Raw genomic sequence first — 23,307 nt, forward strand, 5'->3', positions numbered from 1 at the left:
GTTGTCTAGGCATTCTTCTGTTTTCTAGATATTCTCTTTTCCAGAATGTTATGCAATTTGCTTACCTCAGATGACCAGCACTTAAAAGGCTGATGTTGAGTTTTCATATATCTGAATTTGCATATTTTTGTAGTGACGTTTTAAATTTTGACATCTGAGGAAGAGAGAAGAGCCCAGAGGAAAGTGCAAACTGGGCACAGAAAATCTTGAACAATACTAAAACAAGATTGTGTCTGTTCCACACATAAAATACTTGGTTAATGATTCATTGTGACCTGTTCCTTAGTGAATGGACCAAAGTCCTTCCAGGGGGTGTCAGAATGCCCACCATGTTTCTCAGTGCTGTGTTTGCAACTTGGAGTTCAAATTTAGGCGGCAGATGTGAAAAATCCCCTGTAGTGAGAAAAACCTCTAGTGATTCAGCCATGGCAAATGCTTGAAGAGTTTTTCTAGCTGAGGCTGATGTTAATTTACGTTGGTAATCCTCCACCTCCACCCCATATCTTTTTTCTTTGTGAATACAGTATTACTGTTGTTTTCTGCTGATTCTAAACCCCTCATCTAAACGGGGGGCATTTTTGTGATATAAATAAAGCAGACATCTAGATACGCAGCGCTGCCTTTCGAGAAGACCAGCGAATTGCTCACTGCAGGCAAGAGTCAATGCACGCCTGTAGATGGAGTTAAATATCAAAGAACTGGTGCAGACCTTAACAGCTTTGTGTGATCCAGGCAGTCAGGACCGATGATCCCTTCTTAGTTTGTAGATAAATTTTCTGTCTCCTACTGAACCAGGCAGTGCAGGCCCTTTCTGGCACAAAAGTCCTACTCCAGGTCGGTAGCAGATACTGAAAAGTGCAGAACTAAACCCAGGCTGAGGGCAGCTGCTTCCAAGAGGAAAGGTCCCCTGCAATAGCTGCGCTGGCACGGGGTGGCCATGCAGGGAGGAGTGCTGGGCACCAGGCTCCCCAACCACAGCGGCCCTCCCAGCTGGCTGCGGTGCCCATGGGCCGGGGTTGGGGCTAGCCGGGGGTGAGAGGTTCCATCGCCTGAAGGAAACAGGGGTTTGTAGGAGTTAATGGCCTGAAACACCTCTTTGAGTTAGATGACAATACCATCCAGGGACAGGAACCCCCGTTTCTTCCTTACTAACTGCTTCCAGTCCAGAGTCCTGCTAATGTTTATTTGATCTCCCTTTTTTCATCTTGTCCAGAACAGGGGGAACAAACCTCCTTTGACACCTTATCCTCACAGTTCTTCCAACTCCACGTTACTCATATGCTCTCGTTTCTTTTCACCTACCTTCTCTCTTTTCTTACTTTCCCATGTTGGAAAATCCACTGCCAGGTTCCTTAACTACCTCCCAAGGATAAATAAACTCTGTATTTGCTGATTTGTTACGTGGCTACACTGGATTTACCTTGTCAGCTTAATGGCTGCCTACAGCTTGGTCGACTGCTGTGTTTACATCTGTGCTATCATCGAAATGTTAACAAACTCAAAATCAGACTTTTGCTACCGCCGGCCCGGGGGCCGTCCCTGCCCTCACGCTTGCCGGTGACCGCAGGCAGGCGGGATTAGGGCTTTCGGGATGAAGGAAGGGGGGGCTTGCGGGCGGGCATCTAGCCCAGGCCCAGGCCCAGACCCCGTGCGATGCTCCTACACCCGTGCGGTGCTTCCCCCTTCCCCGCCCCGCCCGGGGCACCGGGGAGCCCCCAGGCCCGGGGGCCGGGCCGGGCGGCGGCGGGACAGCAGGGGGCGCTCCCGGCCCGCGCGTGGAGCGGCGGCGGGGCCGGCGGGGGGGTTCGGGGAGGGGGGCGGCGGGGCCGGCGGGGGGGTTCGGGGAGGGGGGCGGCGGGGCCGGGGTCCCGTCCAGCACTGCCCTGCCGCCTGCTCTGCCCGCACTTGGGAAGTTTATCGCCGCAGAGCGCAGCATCTTCCCGGGGAATAACCTGTGTCGGCCGCCGCGCAGCCCTGAAGTACCGTACAGCGCTGCTTTAAAAATAAGGCGCAGAGCCCGCCGCCACGTCCCTCGGCGTGCGGGGCAGGAGGCGCCGCCGCTCCGCTCCAGCCCGACCGGGGGTGTCCCCGCCGCACCCCGGGCAAGGCTAAGCCTGCCCTCCCGGGGCGGCCGGACGGGCACCCACAACACCCCCCCCCTCCCCCGGTGGCAGGGGCCGGGGGAGCCCCCCCAGGTGCGCGGGGCGGCGGGGCCCCCGTCGGGGCGGGGCGGTGGGCGGGGCGGCGGTGGGCGGGGCGGCCAATGGGAGGCCGTGGGGGGAGCCGGCCCCGGGCGTCAAGAGGGAAGGGATCAATGAGCGCCGGGCAAAGTTGGGGCCGGGCGGCGGCGAGCGCCGCGGCCCAGGATTACAAACCCGGCGGCGCCCCGCATCGCCGGTGAGCGCCCGCGCCCGGGCATGGTGGCGGGGCGGCGGCCGCCGAGGAGCGGCGGAGCGCGGGGCCCCCGGCGGTAGCGGCGGCGGCTGCTGAGCGGCGATGCGGCGCGGCGCCCCCGGCCGCCCCCCAGCCCCGGAGCGGCGGCGGGAGGAGCGGCGGCGGCGGCAGCAGCAGCAGCGGAGCGCCCCGTGAGCGCGGCGCGCCGGCGGGTCTGCCCCCGTCTGCGGCGGGACAGGGCGAGCGGAGCCTCCGCGGGTGAGGAGAGAGAGGGAGGGAGGGAAGCGGGAGCGGTCGGGGCGGCTGCGGGGGGAGGTGGAGCCCCGGGGGGCGCCGCCGAGAGCAGCGGCGCCGGGCCCCCGCCTCGGGGCGCTGCCCCCCCGGGGCGCCATGGGCCGCCCCCCCGCCGTCCGCGGCGCCCCGCCGCTGTCGCTGCTGCTGCTGCTGTTGCTGCTGCCGCCGCCGCTGGGCGCCGCCGCGGAGCCCCGCCAGGTCTTCCAGGTGCTGGAGGAGCAGCCGCCTGGCACCTGGGTGGGCACCATCGCCACCCGCCCCGGCTTCACCTACCGCCTGAGCGAGCAGCACGCCCTCTTCTCCATCAACGCCACCTCGGGCGCCCTGCACACCCGCGCCACCATCGACCGCGAGAGCCTGGCCAGCGACGTGGTGGACCTGGTGGTGCTCTCCAGCCAGCCCACCTACCCCAGCGAGGTGCGGGTCCTGGTGCTTGACCTCAACGACAATGCGCCCGTCTTCCCCGACCCCTCTATCGTGGTGACTTTCAAGGAGGACACGGGTAGCGGGCGCCAGCTCATCCTGGACACGGCCACCGACGCCGACAGTGGCACTAACGGTGTGGACCACGGCTCCTATCGCATCGTGGCCGGCAACGAGGAGGGGCGTTTCCGTCTCAACATCACCCTCAACCCCAGCGGTGAAGGAGCTTTCTTGCACCTGGTTTCTCGGGGGGGGCTGGACCGGGAGGCCACCCCCACCTACCAGCTGTTAGTGCAAGTGGAGGACAAGGGCGAGCCCCGTCGGCGGGGGTACCTTCAGGTCAACGTCACCGTCCAGGACATCAATGACAACCCACCCATCTTCAGCCAGACTCTTTACCAGGCACGAGTGCCTGAGGATGCGCCTGTTGGGGCCAGCGTTCTCCAGGTGGCTGCAGCTGATGCTGATGAAGGCACCAATGCTGACATCCGCTACCGCCTGGAAGGAGGTGATGGCGGTGGTGGTGGGGAGGGGGCTGGCAGCCTCCCGTTTGAGGTGGACCCTGAGAGTGGGGTGATCCGCATCCGGGAGCACTTGGACTATGAGATGCGACAGCAGTACTCGCTGACGGTGCAGGCCATGGACCGAGGGGTGCCGGCGCTGAGCGGCCGGGCTGAGGCCCTTATCCGCCTGCTCGACGTCAATGACAATGAGCCCCGCGTGAAGTTTCGCTATTTCCCGGCCACCTCCCGCTTTGCCTCGGTGGATGAGAACGCGGCCCCTGGCACGGTGGTGGCCCTGCTGACGGTGAGCGATGCCGACTCCCCTGCGGCCAACGGGAACATCTCTGTGTCGATCCTGGCGGGAAACGAGCAGCGGCACTTTGAGGTGCACAGCAGTAAGGTACCCAACCTCAGCCTTATAAAAGTAGCAGCTGCATTGGACCGGGAGCGCATCCCAGCCTATAACCTTACGGTGGCGGTGGCGGATAACTATGGGGCCCCACCACCGCCCCCGGGCTCCCCTGCTCCTGGCCTTTCCCCCGACGGGACGGTGGTGGCTCCCGTGAGCCGCTCATCAGTAGCTAGCCTGGTGATCTTTGTGAATGATATTAACGACCACCCCCCCGTCTTTGGGCAGTCGGTCTACAGGGTGAACATCAGTGAGGAGGTCCCCCTGGGCAGCTATGTGCGGGGCCTGAGTGCCACGGACCGTGACTCGGGCCTCAATGCCAACCTCAAATACAGCATCGTCTCGGGCAATGAGCTTGGCTGGTTTCGCATCAGCGAGCACAGTGGGCTGGTCACCACGGCCGGCCCCGAGGGTGGCACCGCCGGGCATGCTGCAGGCACGTCCATCTCCAGCGGGCTGGACCGGGAGACTGCTTCTCAGGTGGTGCTCAACATCAGTGCCCGTGACCAGGGGGTGCAGCCCAAGTTCTCTTATGCGCAGCTGGTGGTGACCATCCTGGATGTCAATGACAACAAACCTCGCTTCAGTCAACCTGAGGGCTACCAGGTGTCCCTGGCTGAAAACTCCCCGTCAGGAACTGAGCTGCTGGTCCTGAGCGCCACAGATGGGGACCTGGGGGACAATGGGACTGTCCGCTTCTCCTTGCAGGAAGCTGAGCCAGCGCTGGCAGTGGTTGGCCCTTCTTCCGTGAGCCCTCGCCGGATCTTTCGCTTGGATCCCGTGTTGGGCAAGCTCAGCACCATCTTGCAGCTGGACCGGGAGGAGCAGGCTCACTTCTCCTTGCAGGTCCTGGCCACTGATTTAGGCTCTCCTCCCCTTTCTTCAATAGCCCGAGTTAACGTGAGTCTCCTTGATGTGAATGACAATAGCCCTGTGTTTTACCCCGTTCAGTATTTTGCCCATATCCAAGAGAATGAGCCAGCCGGAACCTATGTGACCACAGTATCTGCCACGGACCCTGATCTGGGACCCAATGGGACGGTCAAGTACAGCATCTCAGCTGGAGACACCTCCAGGTTTCAGGTCCATGGCCAGACAGGGGTCATTACAACAAAAATAGCCCTTGACAGGGAGGAGAAAACTGCTTACCAGTTGCAGATCGTGGCCACTGATGGTGGCCATCTTCAGTCGCAGAACCAAGCCATTGTCACCATCACTGTCCTGGATACCCAGGACAATCCACCTGTTTTCAGCCAGGGCATGTACAGTTTTGTTGTCTTTGAAAATGTTGCCTTAGGTTACCACGTAGGTACTGTTTTTGCTTCCACCATGGACCTCAACACCAACATCAGTTACCTTATTACGACAGGTGACCAAAGGGGCATGTTTGCCATCAACAGAGTGACGGGGCAGATCACCACGGCCAGTATTATTGACAGGGAGGAGCAAGCATTTTACCAGCTGAAGGTGGTTGCTAGTGGTGGGGCGATAACTGGAGACACTATGGTCAATATAACTGTCAAAGATTTAAATGACAATTCCCCACACTTTATTCATGCAGTTGAAAGTGTAAATGTGGTTGAAAACTGGAAAGCCGGGCATACCATATTCCAGGCCAAAGCTCTTGATCCTGATGAAGGTGTTAATGGTGTGGTCCTGTACAGCCTTAAGCAAAACCCAAAGGGCTTGTTTTCAATCAATGAACAAACAGGTGCCATAAGTTTAATAGGGCCCCTTGACATAAATGCTGGGTCGTACCAGGTTGAAATCCTGGCCTCGGATATGGGGGTGCCGCAGCTGTCCTCTAACTTCATACTGACTGTCTCTGTCCATGATGTAAATGATAACCCACCCGTGTTTGACCAGCTTTCGTATGAAATTACTATCTTGGAGTCAGAGCCTGTGAATTCTAGGTTCTTTAAGGTGCAGGCTTCCGACAAAGACTCAGGAGTGAATGGTGAAATAGCTTATAGCATAACTGAAGGGAATACTGGGGATGCCTTTGGCATATTCCCAGATGGTCAGCTATATATAAAGAGTGAACTGGACCGTGAACTTCAGGAAAGATATATTTTACTGGTTGTTGCCTCTGATAGAGCAGTAGAACCCCTCAATGCTACTGTGAATGTTACCGTAATTCTGGAGGATGTAAATGATAATAGGCCCCTGTTCAACAGTACCAACTATGTATTTTATTTTGAAGAGGAGCAGAGAGGTGGATCATATGTAGGTAAAATAAATGCTGTAGATAAAGACTTTGGGCCAAACGGTGAAGTCAGGTATTCATTTGAACATATGCAGCCAGATTTTGAGCTGAACACGGTAACTGGGGAAATAAGAAGCACTCATCAGTTTGACAGAGAAGCTCTTATGAGACAAAGGGGAGCTGCAGTATTTAGTCTCACAGTAATAGCAACAGATCAAGGGTTGCCAAAGCCCCTAAAGGATCAGGCAACAGTACAAATCTACATGAAAGACATCAATGACAATGCCCCCAAATTTTTGAAAGATCTTTACCAAGCTACTATATCAGAATTGGCAGCAAATCTGACACAGGTTCTGAGAGTTTCCGCCTCAGATGTTGATGAAGGGGCTAATGGATTGATTCACTACTCTGTAATCAAAGGAAATGAGGAAAAACAGTTTGCAATAGATAGTAGCACAGGACAAGTGACTTTAGTAGGCAAACTAGATCATGAAGCTACTGCGTCGTATTCGCTTGTCATCCAAGCGGTAGACTCTGGAGCAGTTGCCCTGAGTTCAACTTGCATGTTGAGCATTGATGTATTGGATGAAAATGACAACAGTCCTTCCTTCCCTAAATCAACTTTGTTAGTGGATGTCTTGGAAAATATGAGAGTTGGTGAACTTGTGTCATCTGTCACTGCCACTGATTCTGATTCAGGTGACAATGCTGACCTCCACTATAGCATTACAGGGACAAACAATCACGGGACCTTTAGCATCAGTCCCAACACCGGTAGTATTTTTCTTGCAAAGAAACTGGATTTTGAAACACAATCTCTATATAAGCTAAATATAACAGCAAAAGACCAAGGAAGGCCACCACGGTCATCTACAATGTCAGTGGTAATACATGTCAGGGATTTTAATGACAACCCTCCTCATTTTCCTCCGGGGGACATCTTTAAATCTATTGTTGAGAACGTTCCTGTTGGTAGCTCTGTTGTTTCTGTGACTGCTCAGGATCCAGATGCAGATATTAATGGGCAGTTAACATATGCAATCATTCAACAGATGCCAAGGGGTAATCATTTCCGTATAGATGAAGTGAGAGGGACAATATTTACCAATGCTGAAATAGATCGTGAGTTTGCTAATCTCTTTGAGTTAACAGTCAAAGCCACCGATCAGGCTGTTCCTGTGGAGTCCAGACGATTTGCTTTGAAAAATGTGACCATTTTGGTGACGGATCAAAATGACAATGTTCCCGTGTTCATATCGCAAAATGCTCTCGCAGCTGACCCCTCGGTTGTGATCGGCTCGATCCTAACAACAATTATTGCTGCAGATCCTGATGAGGGTGCCAACGGAGAAGTGGAATATGAAATAGTTAATGGAGATACTGAAACCTTCATTGTGGATCGCTATAGTGGAGATTTAAGAGTAGCATCAGCTTTGGTGCCTTCTCAGCTTGTATACAATCTCATAGTTTCTGCCACAGATCTTGGCCCTGAAAGGAGAAAATCCACCACCGAGATGACTATAATTCTGCAAGGGATTGACGGGCCTGTTTTCACTCAGCCGAAATACATAACCATCTTAAAAGAAGGTGAACCTATTGGGACAAACGTGATATCTATCGAAGCGGCGAGTCCGCGGGGCTCTGAAGCTCAGGTGGAATATTACATCGTGTCTGTCCGATGTGAAGATAAGAGTCTCGGGCGCCTCTTCACCATTGGGCGCCATACTGGTGTCATCCAGACTGCTGCCATTTTGGACAGGGAGCAAGGAGCACGTCTCTACTTGGTGGATGTTTATGCCATTGAAAAGTCGTCTGTTTTGCCCCGCACACAACGAGCAGAGGTAAAGCTTTTATTCAGTAATTATTTACCTGTTTGCTTTCTAAACGAGGCATTTTGTGCATTTGTTTTTAGCTGTTTTACAGGCGATAGTGCACAGCGAAAGACCTGAAAGCTAATTCAGATCTTCTGCTGTACAGAATTCTGCTGATTCATTAGTTGAACATAACCTTTCAGTTAGTATAGCTCAAACCGTTTTCCTCAAAGCCGCCTCTAGAAATTTGAGAGAAATTTGTGCTTAAATTTGGTTACTGTAGGCACAATGTTGGTCAAATAAATTTTAGGTACTAAATACTTCAGGTGCTAAAAGCTTTAATCATCAGCATTTTTGAGTTTTGCATGCCTTCTCATTTTAGTAATCATTAATTAAGTCTTTTTATTCCTGCGTGAATTATAACTGAACTTCTTTCACTACAGTCATCATGTCAGTATTTGTCTGAGAACTGGCCAGAAAAGGATGGCTCTCTGAACAGCTCATCTTGTGTCTCAAGTCTTGGATGTGCTTGGTGTCCCTGCATGGTTAAGTCCCTCAGACAGGTCTCCTCATGCATCTCTAATTTAGGTTACTTCTTTACCCTCACTGATGAGTATGAAGATGGTCTTGTTTCTGTTCTTGAATGTGACAGATGATAAAAGTGTAACATTTTAGCTGGCAACCTTCCATATCACAAAAGCATTTGGCTTGACTGAAGGTCTCTAAATGTTCTCTGCATGACTAGCTTGACTAGGTGGAACACAGGTTTGAAACATCATCTGTGAAGTACCAAATTTGTTCTGTCTGGTAACTGCACCACAGAGCTGATTGTTCACACCATTCTTGCTGTCTTCTTCGGGAATACTGACAAGCCTGGTGTGAAAGGGAGCCTTGTGTTTGTTTTAAGTTGCACCATCTTCTAGAGCTGCCTTCTGCACTTCACTGTGAGCCATTTAACTTGCTGTTCCTGGAAGGTTGGGGCTGGCACTGCTAACTGGGTCAACCAGCAGAGGATGCTGGTAGTGTGTAGTGGTTCAACCATTTCCCTCGCTCGCTGAACGTATTACCTCAATATTGCATAGCCCTATGCATCCCAGGCATTACCCCCAGCTATAATTCCTCTTGGGAATTATGTCTTAGTGGATACTGTGGTGGTTTGGTTTTTTTCTTTTTGATTTTAGCAGATGTGGTATTTCTAATTCTTTCTTGGCAGCTGTAGGTTTTTTTTCTTCATAGCCACGTTTTTTGTTGTTCTACTATAGTTTAAGTATGATGTGTTAGGTATGTAACCTCACTCTGCTGGCAGTGACTGATGCTCTACGAGGTAATTGTCAGGCAGGGAGTTTGAGCACTGTTCAGACTCAAAGATTTCTTAGCATGTATGAGAGAGCTCATCTTGGTGTGTGTGCTATGTGCTGTTGATTATCGTGTTTTGAAGAGCAGTAGGGTATTGGAAAATGACCTGTTCTAGTAGTGCTGCTGGTTTAAATAATTCATGCTATTTTTATGAGAAGATTCCTGTCGTACTGGTCTTTGTACCCCTGCTAGTAATTTGTAAAAGATAAAGGTTTAATATTTTTTTTTAATTATTATTACATCATATTTTTTCTTGATGGACAGTTGTTTGGAGGTTTAAGCCTTTGTCAGTGGGTATTTGGATCACAATCCTTCAACTTTGAGTCTGCCCACCTGACCAAAGAGTTTCCTGACTGGAGAAGGACTCATAGGAGGCCCTATGGTTGTAATAGTCTCACACATTTCGAAAGTATTTAATATGAATATTTGGTGAGCAGGGAAGAGAACAACCATTGAAACTTTAAACAAATTTTACATTGTTGAATACAAACCAATCCTGAAATCAAAAGCAAATGTTTTGTTCTGTAATGAACATTGAAAGTAATAGTTGGGACTAGGATTTCATATTACTGGTTGTATCCTTATAGCTTCTAAAATGCTTCTTGTCCCAAATGTAATTAGCTTACTGTGCTTCTTTAGAAATATATTACAAATTATAATCAGCTATCAACTTTAAAAAACATAACCATATGCAGTCTTTCTCTTGACTGATTAAATTTCTCTGGAATGGCTTTTGCTGTCCCACACTTGAACAAGAACTATTACAGTGACAGTCTTTGTGCAAGCTGACTGTCAGTGCATGCTTTTTTCCACGTTTCTTTTGGATGGCAACTCTTCTTCATTTTGGTTTGATGTATGCAGCGCACACATTTTGGTCTTAGAGTCTGCTGCCAATCTTCTTTCATAAAAAAACCAGCCAATACCTGAGTAAGTGAACACTGTCTCTTATCTTTGGAAACCCACCTCAAAGCACACTCACGCTAAAGTCTTTGTGTATTAAGTTCAGAAGGTTTAATGTTTTATTCTAGTCCTGGTTTTTAAGGTGATGGCTTGAGTGGTGGTATAACCGGAACACTGATGAGGGATAGTGAATGTGCATGAACCTGCAGAATATCTAAAGCCACAAAACTTAAGTGTTCTTTTGCCCATAATGTCTTCAACTTTTTTTGGTGTATAAATGGCAAGATGAAGACTGACTGATTTTAGATTCCCCCTTGAGAAGTAAGTTGTAAAGCATTGATACAGGTGTGCAGACAAAGCCTAATAGGTCTGGTACCAATATACATGATAGTTTTCTGATTGGAGAAGCTGGATATGTTTTGTTTGGTTTTTGTTTGGTTTGGGTTGGTTTTTGTGAGGAAAAAGCTTGAGCATTGTGTATTTTCTTTCTTCCTTCTCTTATGAAGAGTATGTTGGGTTTTGTTTCTGAATATGGTTAAAGAAAAGGGAAAAACTGTAATAGGATATGCTTAACAACTTCTACATTCTTCTTCACTGCTTGCTGCGCCTTCTGCCCTGCTGCCAGACATCATCTTAATTGTGCCGTGACATGCGAGTGAACCACTGAGCACTCAGAGCCACCCAGTGTTAAGCTTGCTGGCTGAGATTGATGAAGAGAGCAGCAGCAGCAAGAAAGTTAATAGATCTTTTGTCTAAGGTAGACTTTAGGCATAGTTTTGGGTGGCAGTTACCTGGTGTGAAATAGAGGCATTTACAGCTTCAGAACAGTCACTAGGCTTTGTCTAGCCAGCAGGCAGTATAAAAGAAGAACAGGCTTGTGTGAAACCACTTACTCTAGAAGTGAATCAATCCTTGTCCTTGGGAAATGGTGTGATAATATTTTTTTTCCTAAATTTTGTCATTAAGATCTACTTTTTTTTTTTTTTTTTAAGAGCAACTGTATTGAAAAGATCCACCCAGTGCTCCAACTGAAGAAGTCTCTTTCCAGTCTTTCTTCCTTGGGGTTTGCCCTATAGGATCAGACTACAGATCCATTGACTGTGTAGCTACCCAGGTTGTACGCTAGCCCTTTCTGAAGAGAGGGTCCGAGGGAAGAGCTGTGCAATAACAGGGCTGTGGTGAATGCCCTTCTGAATCCAAAGCAGCTGACATGCCTTGAAACTGAAGGGTTACATTATGTTTTCAGTAAAGCAACAGTGTTTAGAAAACAAAGAACAGTTTATTTACAGTTTGTGGATTATTTTTTTTTTTTAGCACCAGGTTTCATATTTGTGTATGTTTCTGGGCTTGTTATTAGTATATGGAGAGAAAAGGCGGAGGGGGGGAAGTGTGTGTCTGAAAAGTGCAAGTTGTGAGGTTTATGCTCAAAGTACCAAATACTTTGAAATTTGGAAAGAAAACCCAAGTGCTTCTTCCATTGTATTTTACAGCTAAGTGGTGTCATTTGGGAAGTCATTACTGAATTTGAAAGCTTTTTTTTTTTACTTCGGACTTTTAGCCTATTTCTGTGTAATCTGCAGTGACAAGCCAGATGATTTGACATTGTGTGAACGTGTTCTGTGATCAGTCTTTGTTTCTTCCCTGTTGTATTAGTCATTAGGTGTTGCACTGTTCTCAGATAAGAAGAAAATAACATAGGTATCCTGAAGGCAGCCCTTCTGTTTGTCGTTTTGTGCCTCTTTACGTGTTTCTGCTGAGAGAAAAACCTCAGCAATTGCTTAGCTCCTTTCTCTTGTCTCTACAACGTAAATTCTCTTTTAATCTCTTAAGGCAGGGCTGAGGGTTTCACCATCATGATTTTATATTTAATACAGAATGACTAATGCATATTGGCATCACTTGAAAACCATGTGACTTTCATTCAATCCTCCCTCCCAAAACAATAATCGTATGCTGTGGTATATTTTGGGTGGTCGTATGTTGTACCCTGTTTCTCGGCTGGCAATAATAATAGGAACCCAGGGACAATACCTCATGTTCTGTGCTTGTTACTAGGGATTAAATGGAATTAGAAGGGATCTCTAGTTTGCATGTTTAACCCTTCAATGGATGGCTTCCTTGAAAGGAGCAGTGGATTTGTTAGAGATCAGCAATGCCAACACATATATTATTTTTGACAAATGAGGTTTGTTTGGGACGTGAACTGCTCGTTCAGTTAAACATCTTTCATATGCTTTAAGTAGATTCATAGTTTCCAAGGAAGGGAGAGAAGGGTATAAATGAGGAAAGATTTAGTGATGGTATTGATTTGAAAATGGAAATACTTGGAGAGGCAGGTCCATGATCCTACTAGCACTTTTTACCTGTTGATGTTAACATGCTCTCAGAAGAGGAGTGATTGTCTTCATTTTCAGACAGGGAAACATGAGGCACTGAGTTTTCTTTTGCATTTGTACATTCTTAGCTGCTTCATGTGCTACACTTCATGACTGGCACTACTGGGAGGGAAGCTTGGACTTCCAAGTTGGGGAGACTTTTACCTCCCAAATCCATAGTCTAGGAAAAAAGTGTTCTTAATCAGGCAAGATACAGGGATTTTAGACAATGCTTAATGCTTGCATAGTAAAGATATGGAAATTAATAAAGACAGGCAGCATGAATGGTCCTCTCCTCCTGGAAAGAAAATCATAGGACATTTTACCTTGGCTCAGTGGGATCTGCAGCCACGGCCATAAAACCATGATCGCAAGATGTAACTAGTTAATGTGGAGCTTTTTGACTCAGCCCAGCCTAGGTCCTGTGGCTTAGCTAGCTCTGTGTCACTCCTGCACTCCGCAGGTCCTCGCTGGACCTAGGAGTGAGGTGGAGGTACTCAAAGACTGTCTCCTCCATTGCACATACCTGGTGCAGAGCTCTGGAAACCCGGACTAAGGAAGGGAAGATGCTGCTAAGCAGGAATGACAGAATACATTGCAGGAGAGGCTGCCTGAGCCATAGGAGCATGATGCATCCCTTGTGCTGTTTGGGCTGGATACCGCTTCAGGGATGTGGGGACAAACCTAACATCCCTGTGAGAGAAGGAAAGGGGTGGATTGGTGGGACAAAACATTGAAGGTGTTACTTCCCTAACCAAGCTGGCTAACGGTGAAGGGCTTTAAATTTAGTAAGAGAATTTGAAACCCGCTTCAGAGAAGTCTTATCTGCATGTCTCGTATTTACCAGTACAAATAAGAACAATGGGGTACTCCTTGTATTCATACTATTTATAAATTGTTTTATTCTTTAATGATACATGGCATATTAATTGTTGCTTGACAAAGGAAACTACTTATGAAATGTTTGAATAAACAATGAAAATCTTCCTTGTCTCAGCTCCAAAGCCAGTTTTTTTATTCCTAGTGCTGATATTGCTGATTCTGAGAAACGTGTAATTATTTAAGTTATTGCTGTCATTTGCACTGATCTGAAAAGGGATCTCAAAGCTCTCCTTGAGCTAGAGTGGGAGATGAATGTACCTTATGTTGAAAACTGTTCCAGACCCATTTGTGGGTTTAGGTTCAAAGTTGTCCTTTTTTCATCCTCTCCAATTTCTTTAATGATTCTGCCTTGCTACATTTTCTTAATATCTAGAATTTCTCATTTCTTTGCTATTTTAGCAGCCTCTGGGCATTTTTGCATGTGAGGTCACTTCATAATTTTTATGTTAAAAATCACTCGACTTTAAAAACAACATTCTTTATTATGGAAAATATTATTTTTCATGCGTCTCTAATGCAAACACTAGAAATAATAGCCAAAAACCAGAGCAAAATTTTCATGTGCTTGTTTTTGCTAAGTGTTAAATTCTTCATACAAATCTCTAAATGATTCTTGGGTTCTATTGATGTTAATAAGCAAGTCCTTTTCCATGTAAAATGATACCCCCCCAGAGCTGCTGGAGTACAGGTTTCTTTCCACGTGTTAGTGTTAGGTAAAGCAATTGGTGGCTGTTCATTTAGGAGAACTGCAGAAGCTGGTCACCAAAGCCTTTCTGCCCTCTTGGTGTCTCCGGCTCTCACCACTAGCTTTACTGGGGTAGGACTACGTTGTCATTGGCTCCTGAAATCTTTGCTGTTGTCTTTTCCCATTTCCTGTGCATATCTTGAACCTCAAGACTGCATCTCATCGGAGTATGTTTGTACCCTTTTGACTGGTGAAGGAGACCCCAGACATTTCCATGGTCTCTTCTGAGTCTTTTTAGAGGTTGGATTTTGTTGAACCACCACTCCAAGAGCCACTTCCCACCCCTCCAATAACAAGGTGCCCATTTAATTTCTATCAAAGCAACCGCTTAGCATGACATAGTTCACTGGTATAGTTTGTTTTAACTGTGTCTAGACTAGGGAGTAGCATTACTGTTGTCAGTTTGGTTTCTTACCCATGTAATTGTGTCTGTGCAAAACCTGTGTGTAGACAAGCCCTAATACTCTTGGGTTTTAATTAGAAAATAAATTTATGGTGACTAAAATTGAAGTGAAACAAAGAGTTTTCCTAACATATTTTTGTAGTCAAGAAAAGTGATGCCAGATCAGTGTGGTACATCAGTACCATACTGATTTGTTTCAGTAAATTTATAGCCTTACTTCACTTTGCCAAGAATAATACCAGATATGTTAGAGAACTCTGTCTTTGTTTTACTACGATGTTTCTCTCTATTCTAATAAATCTTATTTTTAATTAGACACTTAGTCTAGACTGTCACCCAGGTTTGTGTTTGTAGTGATCTATTTTTGTTTATTTCCTGAGAGCAGTAACATACCAAAAAGACAGTAGAACAGATGGAAACTGATAGCTATGATTGCACTGTAAAAATACATATAGTCGCATTAGTTAATGCAAGAGAATTTCAAAGAGCCTATTATGAAGTGGTAATTTATGTGCCAACAGCTATGCAAAAAGTAATGAAAACAACCGTTTGCCTCAGCATTTCATATTCTGCACATGCACACTGTTAATAGGCTGTTGCTTGTATTGATATAATGATCTTCCATTAGTGTATAAGGGTTCTACTATATTTAACGCAGCCATCCAGACATCCAGCTCTACAGACAGAAAGGCGTGCTCATGGTGAAAACATTCAGCAGCCTCTGAGGCTTAGATGGAAGGAGCTTTGGGGGCTCCTTTTGGAGAAGAGCATCTTTTCATAGCACATCACCTTCCCCCTCTCTACCTTGCGGCCTGGAGGTGGCATCCCCTGGCCAAGTTTGGGTTCCCTGCAGTGGCCAGGTGAGGGAAGGTAACTCCTAAGGGCCCCATGACGTTGATGTGGATCCTCTAATAGAGCTGAAACACAAAGAAAGGATTTTTCTCACAGATTTTCGAGTGAAACAAATGGGAATAGCTTTGAGATGTGCCATATGGCCAGTATGTGAAGTATCATCATTGTTAACGCAAAATCGTAACTTTCATGTATCTGCATTTTCCAGTCTCGTGGCTAGCTATGCCCTTCTCAATATGCATGTACATGCCCTTGTCAAAATGATTATCTCTCCATGGATGTGCTTGGAAAACAACCAAACTGGATCAAGCAACTCTGTAGTTTTATCTGTAGGATCTGCCTGTACTGTTTTAATTTCTTATCAGGTACCTATCTGGACTGCTTCTAAGCAGGAGTCAAGCCCCAACTTGCCATTACAAGCAAAGTAGTGTGTAAAAGGCAAGGAAGCATGGCAGTGTGACTGTTTGAGTTAGTTTTTAGGAGATTCAGAAGGGAAATAAGGAGGACACACTTGTATCACAGGTACCATGGAAGAAACAAGGTAGGTGATGGGAGGTTCAGAGCAAAGTCGTCATGTGTTGTGTTTGGTGTGGCACGCATGTGCCTGTGCTGCATTGCAGTTGGCTGTTTTAATAATCATAAGGGCATAAGAGAACACTAAAGCTGCTATTTCAAGGGTTGACATTGGTAGGTGTCTTCTGGGCCTCTGCTGCAGCATGGCAGGAGGTCAAGTGCTCCTGCCTCCCCTGAGAGCTGGGATTTTGTACCGGAGCTGTACCAGAGTGCCCAGCCTGCCGTGCCCTGCGTCTACTTGCATGTCATCTACTTGTTTTTTAATTCTGTGTGAACAGCACTGATAAAACTGGTGAGCTGGAGACTTTGTGCCTTACAAGTAACTTTTGATTGATTTCCAAGCCCTTAGTTGGATATATCTTTTATGGGGCAGCTTATTAGTACAGAGCATAATGGTCACTGTCGCTGATGGGAACGAAGAGTGGATTTACGAGCTGTGCTATGAGAGTGACTGCTTTTGGAGGTCTCCATCATAGCTTCGTGATCCATTCCTGTCCCCTCTCCTGGAGCGCAGAGCTCGACCAGTGCTGCGACACCCGTGGGCACGTCCTGCCTTTGGGAGCAGAGTCTGCAGTCCTGCCAGCAGCTGGCTGCCAGACGTCAGATGTGAAGCCTCTCAGGGCTGATTCATAGCTCTGCTCTGGTATTGCTGCTGATGTGAGCTTAACATCTACTATGAAGTGAAGAATGAACAAAAGATAACTTTTCACTCAGTGAGTTATGCTAGTGTGTGTTAGTTTTAGTTACAAAATAATTTTTTTTTTTTTCCTTAAGGATTCCTTCGGAGGTATATTCAATTTTAATGCTTTTGAAACCTTTTCAAGATGTGTTCTTATCTAGAATATGAATGAGTAAAATACTAACTTACAATTTTAAGCAAGCACTTCATATCTAGTCCTCTTTGGGGTTTTAGGCAAAAGTTTTATTTTTGATAGCTGCAACATTTCCTGAAAATATAATCCAGGAGAAGACTATTAATTCTAAGAATGTGTATGTGATGTTTCACCTACCCAAATTGGTAGTCATCTTTTTAAGCTATGTTCAGAATTTATATCCTGCTCGGACCAAATTAATTTAAATAGCATCCAACACTAGGTAGTACTGAAATAAAATCAACAATAACAATTGGCTATCCAAACAAGAATTTGATGTGTAGCATCCTGAAGCAGCTGAGGAGAGAAGAAACCAAGTTCAAAATAAGGAAGCATATATGTATATTAAAATAGAAAAAGCACTACTTAAAGCTTTAAGCTATTGGTGTGGGTTTGCCACAGGCACTGTGTATGGGGAGATATGTGATTATGTTTCCTTGCAGTGTACTAGGAGATAAATTGTTCCTTGGAGAGCTAGAGAGAGAACTGAGTTGAGGGCTTTTCATGTCAACTCCTTGTTGCATCATTTTTGATAAATTAAGAGAATTCTACTGAAAATAGTTCAGAGGAATAAATAAGATGCCTGAGCTATGGTACACATCTGTAGTATATTTGCTTAAAGCTTGTATTTTCCACAGGGTTTTTCTTCTATCATATTGCACTTCAGGTTTCCTGGTGCTTTTTCCCATTCTACGTTCTTTATTCTTTTCAATACAACAAATCTTTTTAATCCATCAAAATATCATGCTGTCTGAAATACGAAGACATGCTGCAATTTACAAAGCTGTTTAGAAACAGAAGGTGAACTCAGTAGTTTATTGCACTCCTATTCTTTGGAGACTTGCATTTTTGTTTGTGTGTATTTGAATGACTTTTTTTCTGAGCATGATTCTATTCCCTTTGAAAGTTGCGTAATAAAGTTTTTATGCCTGTCTGCTTTGAGAAAAGAATTTGAACCTTTATGATTTCAGTGAAAAAATTAATGAAAATCCAGATTTTAACCCCAGTAGGGTCATGTCAGATTGTCTGGAAACTGATTTATGGCAGTGCTGATCTTATATAAAGTAGAGGTTTTCTTTCCACTGTTTTCTCTCTCCAACAGCACTCTTAACTCCTGCGCTTCTAGCTTAAGAGGAGTCAGCTTGTTTTATTTTATTTTTACGTATAAATTTCTTAACTCCAAATAATTCCTATGGTCAGCACTGAGAGTTGCATGGGTTTTTATCATCTGTTTATTTCTCCATGCCGTGTTATCAAGTGGGGTTGCAGTTACTCAGAATAAGGTTAAGTGATCGTGTTGAGATCGTAATTAATTAAACCTAAGCCCTGATACTTTATTATTTCAAGTCCTGCAACCGACAGACTGAGAACGCCGCTTGACCCGCGCGCTGGTGGAGAGGGGAGGAAGTGGGAGTGGACTTTTTCTTGCAGGGCAGGATGATATTGGGTAGGAGCAAGCTGTGCACATGCCTGCCAAAATGCTTGGATCAGACTAAAGGAACACAGATGGCTGAGGCTGATAAAGGTGTCTCTTATTGTTGTTGGTTTTTTTCTGCTCGGTACTGTTTTGAGTTTGTGTGTGAGAGGGGTAAGGGGAGAGGAAGACGACTACATGAATATGTTTATTTTAATACATTTTACAGTGTAGGAAAGGAGTTGTATAAATTCAATACTCCTGCTCGGTAGGACGCCAAAGGCTGGAGTTAAGCCCTCCTTTTAGGTTTCTGTAACAAATGAACAATAACGTGTCCTCAGGGATTTTTGTCCTGCTGTCCGACCTTCAGTTCTTATCTGCTAATAGAAAAATCCTGATGCATTGCTGAAAGTAATGCTAAAAATTGGACTAAGAAGCCTTAAAAGCATGTGGCTGCCCCTGCTCATAACCAGCCTCAATGCTAGCTCTCCTCCTGTGTTGCCACTTCGTGTCTCCGTGTTCCTCAGGTGGTTTGTTACCATGATTATTTGTTTATTACTGTGCTTTATGTGATGTGTGTGTATATATAAACATGTGTATATGATATGTATCAATAATATCTTGTCCTCCGAGGATGTAGTGCCTAAGTCTGTCTGGAGTGTGTTTGACAGAAGAGGAAGCCAAGCCATCACAGGACAGGGACGTATAAGGGAGCTCGAAATGGAAGAGCAAGTCCCACAGACTCTTAGTCTGAGAAAAGTCCAGTTCTTCTTAGCATTTGTTATTTATTGTTGTAGAAATTAAGTGGTTGCTGCTATCTAAAAATGGTATGTCTGAACTTTAAAGTTGCTTGCAGAAATAAATCATTGTCACCAGACATAGTGGTTGTTCCAAGTCTGTCGGATCTGTTACACCCATGAGCAACACAATCTATCAGGGCAGGGCTGAGGAGAAGGGAGTAGAAGCAAGACCTTTTTTCCTCCATCTATTTAAAGCAAAGTCTTAAACAGGCATTTTCATTAGAAGGTCTTAAGAAAGATTCATGTTTTGTAAATGATGGCAGTAACGTTCTCCTGCTCATGACAGCTGGAAATTCACAGGATGTTCTTGCTGCTGAGCAGGGATATCTTTTTCAATTCACGGTCATTAAGTTGAGATTGTAGTTGTTTTTCAAAGAAATGAATATATTAAAAATAATTGCAAAGCCATAGTCCTAATGGTGTACTGTAAATAACTAAGACCAAACTTCATCCAAAACAGTGCTATTTTGGTCTTCTAAATACTCTTTCTCTCCTTCCTTAATCACCCCATATGTATATGTTTTTGAAATAGACATTGAAATACTATTTTTTTGATGCAGCAAAGCTGCCCGAAACTGGTGGAGAAAGACAACGTTTCATTCTGAGATTCAGTCCTAAAAAAATGGATGTGCTTTTTTGATGCCTTGAGGTCTCTCATGTGCAAACAGTCTCTTCTATAAATACACCATAATATGATTATTAATTGTGGCTACTACTATACAAATAGAAAAATAAATGCCGCCCAGCTACATTCCCTCTGAAAAAAAAAGCCCTTTGTGTAAGCAGGAAAATGCTACTTTTTTTTCCATGAAAATGTATCATTGTTATTACAGCTTTGGCTCTGTAAAGGACATATGAGCAGGAGAATCTGGAATTTATAAAAGAAATTACTACTAACAGTGGACTGGCTTTTCTTTGAGTTATGCTGATTTTCCATCACTGTAACTATATTTTATTTAATTAAATTACAATTTACATTGGTATAACCAAGCAGAAAATGAGGCCCCGAGTAAATAAGAAAGACCTTCTATTTGTGTAAATTAAAATCTATATTGAAAGTGACACAGGGTAAACACTAAACATCTAACAAAAAACGTGCCTTTGCCAAGGAAATAAGGAAATCAAGACGTTCTGCAGTCTATAATTAGGTACTTTACATGGATGTAGCTCTGTAAAAAGGAATATACGACAATGGCGTTAGCACAGTAAGCCAAGGAAAAGAACTAGTGATAAATTATAGCGCAAAGTGAGCTACAGGACAGCTTAACAGAGAGCAGTTTTGTAAGAGCCTATGCTGAGAAGTCAGTTAAACTCTAGAAAATTCATTTGTAAATACACGCATTGCTCGTTGTTCATATAATTTAGAAATAAAGGTGAGATTTATCTAGGATTAATTTTGAGTGCTTTCTGTTGGGGCGTAGTTTTTAAAAGACAAAAATTAGCTGCTTTATGCGACCTAAGTCAAGGGGTAGGTCCTTGATCTTTACATAGGCTGGTAAAAAGAATGCAGAAGCCATCTAAAGTATTTTGGTGGGGGCATGCAAACAGCTTAAAAATTGTACACATATCACACCTATTCCACCTACTAATAGCTGCTTGCACTTAGGAAAATAAAAAAACAGGAGTTGTGTTGATATGTCCACCTACATAATCTTACAGGTTTTATCTTAATGAAAATATTATTTAAAGTAATATTTCCTGGGAACAAGAATGGTTCTTTATGGGGGATGATGTAGGCTTCAAAAATGTAGTTGGTGAGAAACTTGAGTGTGTGCATGCATAAAGACCTAACTACACAATCCTGTTGTCTTCACTCCTCTGGTTAGTTCCTTGGAGACCAGAAGGACTGCTAGTGTAAGGCTAACAGAATTTGACCTTCTGATGGCACCTCCCGATTTACTGGAAAATAGAATATTTCCTATGTAAGATAAAATGGGCTGCTCACTAAAATGGGAAATCCTTGGGAAATGTTTAAGTGCACACTGTGGGCAGGGACTTCACCAAAGGCAGTTTGAATTGAGCTACTCTCCTTTACTGCTGCCAGGACCAGCAGTCCTTTCAGTTGAAGTGGTGGTGAGTTTTGGAGTCACCTGCAAGCTCTCATCCCCTGCAAGTTTTCTCCCTCAGTATTTGCTTAATGTGGGGACTATAACGTTATGATTGAGGTATTTCTTCATTTGGCTATCCAGATGCACCTGGCACTTACGGATGGATTCAGAGCATGTAACTTTAGCTCTGTAAGACTAATAAGGCACTTGTCGAGGCTTTCATTATCTCCTCAGGGAAGGACAATAGATTCCCCCAGAGACTGTCTTTCAGAAGCAATCGAGGAGGGGAATGTGCCCATCTATCATGGGGCGGGAGACTCGCCTGCCCCAAGTGTCCACACTGGGACCTGTGTGTGCCTTGCTTAAAGTAAGCCACTGTGTTGAGATTTGGCTAAATTTGGGTAGTGAATCCCACAGTAGATGCAGGTTTCTGTCTACAACAGGAATTGTGACCAGCAAAGGCTTATAGCATGCTTGAGAGGGGGTTGGTGCTAAGCGGTCTGCCTTCCTATGGTCCCTAAGTTCACCTGCAGATGGAAGGGTAGGAAATAGACTGTGTAGTCAGTGGTTCATAAATGTTTAACCAAGTTTACATGGCAATCTTCTCTTTAGAAGAAATTCAGTTTATTAATGGTATTTTAATTTTCATTCAAGAAACTTGTATTGAAAAACAAGAATTACTTTTAGTAGGCTGAAATATACTGTCTTTCACCATCATTCCAAAATGTATTTTAATATAACAAATGCCTAGCTGTGTTATTTCTTCATTTAAAAATCAGAAGTCTGATGTTTAGAATACAGGATTCTGAAACAGAAACGGTGCATTAGATTTCCGTTGCAACTCCCACAGACGTTGATTAATTGGGACAGTCAGCATGGCTTGCTTTTAGAAGGAAAAAACTTAATGATTAACTAAGTTCTTTACTGTCCCCCCCACTGAGCATATAAAATGCCTATAAAAGAACGTAGAAATGAGGCAGTTGGAGTTGTTGTTGTGCACAATTGCAACACAGCTGTATGTTTCAGAATATACTAAATATAGCCAGAAACATTAATTTCCATGTGATAGCTGTCAAGATCTGAATATAATAATGTATGCTCCAAGTCGTTCGGTGTTTTTTGGAGAAAAAAGCTGCCATTCTCCCTGGGTTGTAGGTAAAGTAACACCTATAGTGAATGATTTACCAACACTTGTTTTCATGTGTGTTGCAACACCAGAATTGAAAACCAGGGGGTTGATAAGTTATTACCAGTTCTAAGCCAAATGACGTTGCCCTGGCTTGACGTTTCTGAATGTATAGAGAAAAGTAATGAGACTGGAGATGTGCCCTCTGTGAATGTGTGAATTTTTTCATTGGTGTCATCTGGGGAAATGACAAATTTGTCCTATAAATAAGGGAATGGTAAGGCACCCTGTCTAATGCAGTTGGCAATGACTGTCATGTTCCACTTGTAATTCCATGTTGTTGGTGGCTGCCAGCAATGATTGCAGCATGCTGAAATGTGTAATTAAGCATCTCTTGAATGAAGCCTACGTAATATTCAGTATTTCTTTTACCTGGATCAAATTCAACTCTGTTGAAATTACATTTTCAAACTAGAGTAATGTATAAAATTTGGGCATATGCTTTTGCAAATCATGTTCTTGAGATCTGTTATACTGACATATTTATCTTCTTATTTGTTTCTCTAAACTGGGATTTGATTTTTATCTAATGGGGTAGTGGGATGACAGCTGAGCTTCTGTCGTGCTTTAGGAAATTATTTGCTTTTACATCATACAGATCTTCCAAATAATTTAAGAATGCCTCCTTCGCATAGGGGAGCCTGCAGAGGAGAGGTGCACTCAGGAGGGAGCAGGACAGTAAGAGGGTTGATGGATCTTGTATAAATTAGATTCAGCAGGAACAGCCCAATGTATGTAATAGATGCAAAGCTTTTGGAGATACCATGTGGGTCATCATGTTTTTCTTCTCCTGTTCCATAACATTAGTTGTATTTCTCTGTTCTTAACCTCTCTGAAGACCCCTGTTTTACCTTCTGGAAA

General features: G+C 44.9%; 1 protein-coding gene across 1 annotated transcript in view; it reads left to right on the top strand.

The window, feature by feature from the left end:
* Nucleotides 1-2,784: 2,784 nt before the first annotated feature.
* The window catches only part of FAT4 (FAT atypical cadherin 4), a 151,588-nt gene continuing 131,065 nt past the window's right edge, over nucleotides 2,785-23,307 (top strand). Inside the window, exon 1 of the mRNA XM_074821282.1 lies at nucleotides 2,785-8,070. Coding sequence (XP_074677383.1) covers nucleotides 2,785-8,070 — 5,286 coding nt within the window. The remainder of the gene's footprint in view (nucleotides 8,071-23,307) is intronic.

Source organism: Strix aluco, chromosome 4 (assembly GCF_031877795.1).
Source record: "Strix aluco isolate bStrAlu1 chromosome 4, bStrAlu1.hap1, whole genome shotgun sequence".
Classification (NCBI taxonomy): Eukaryota; Metazoa; Chordata; class Aves; order Strigiformes; family Strigidae; genus Strix; species Strix aluco.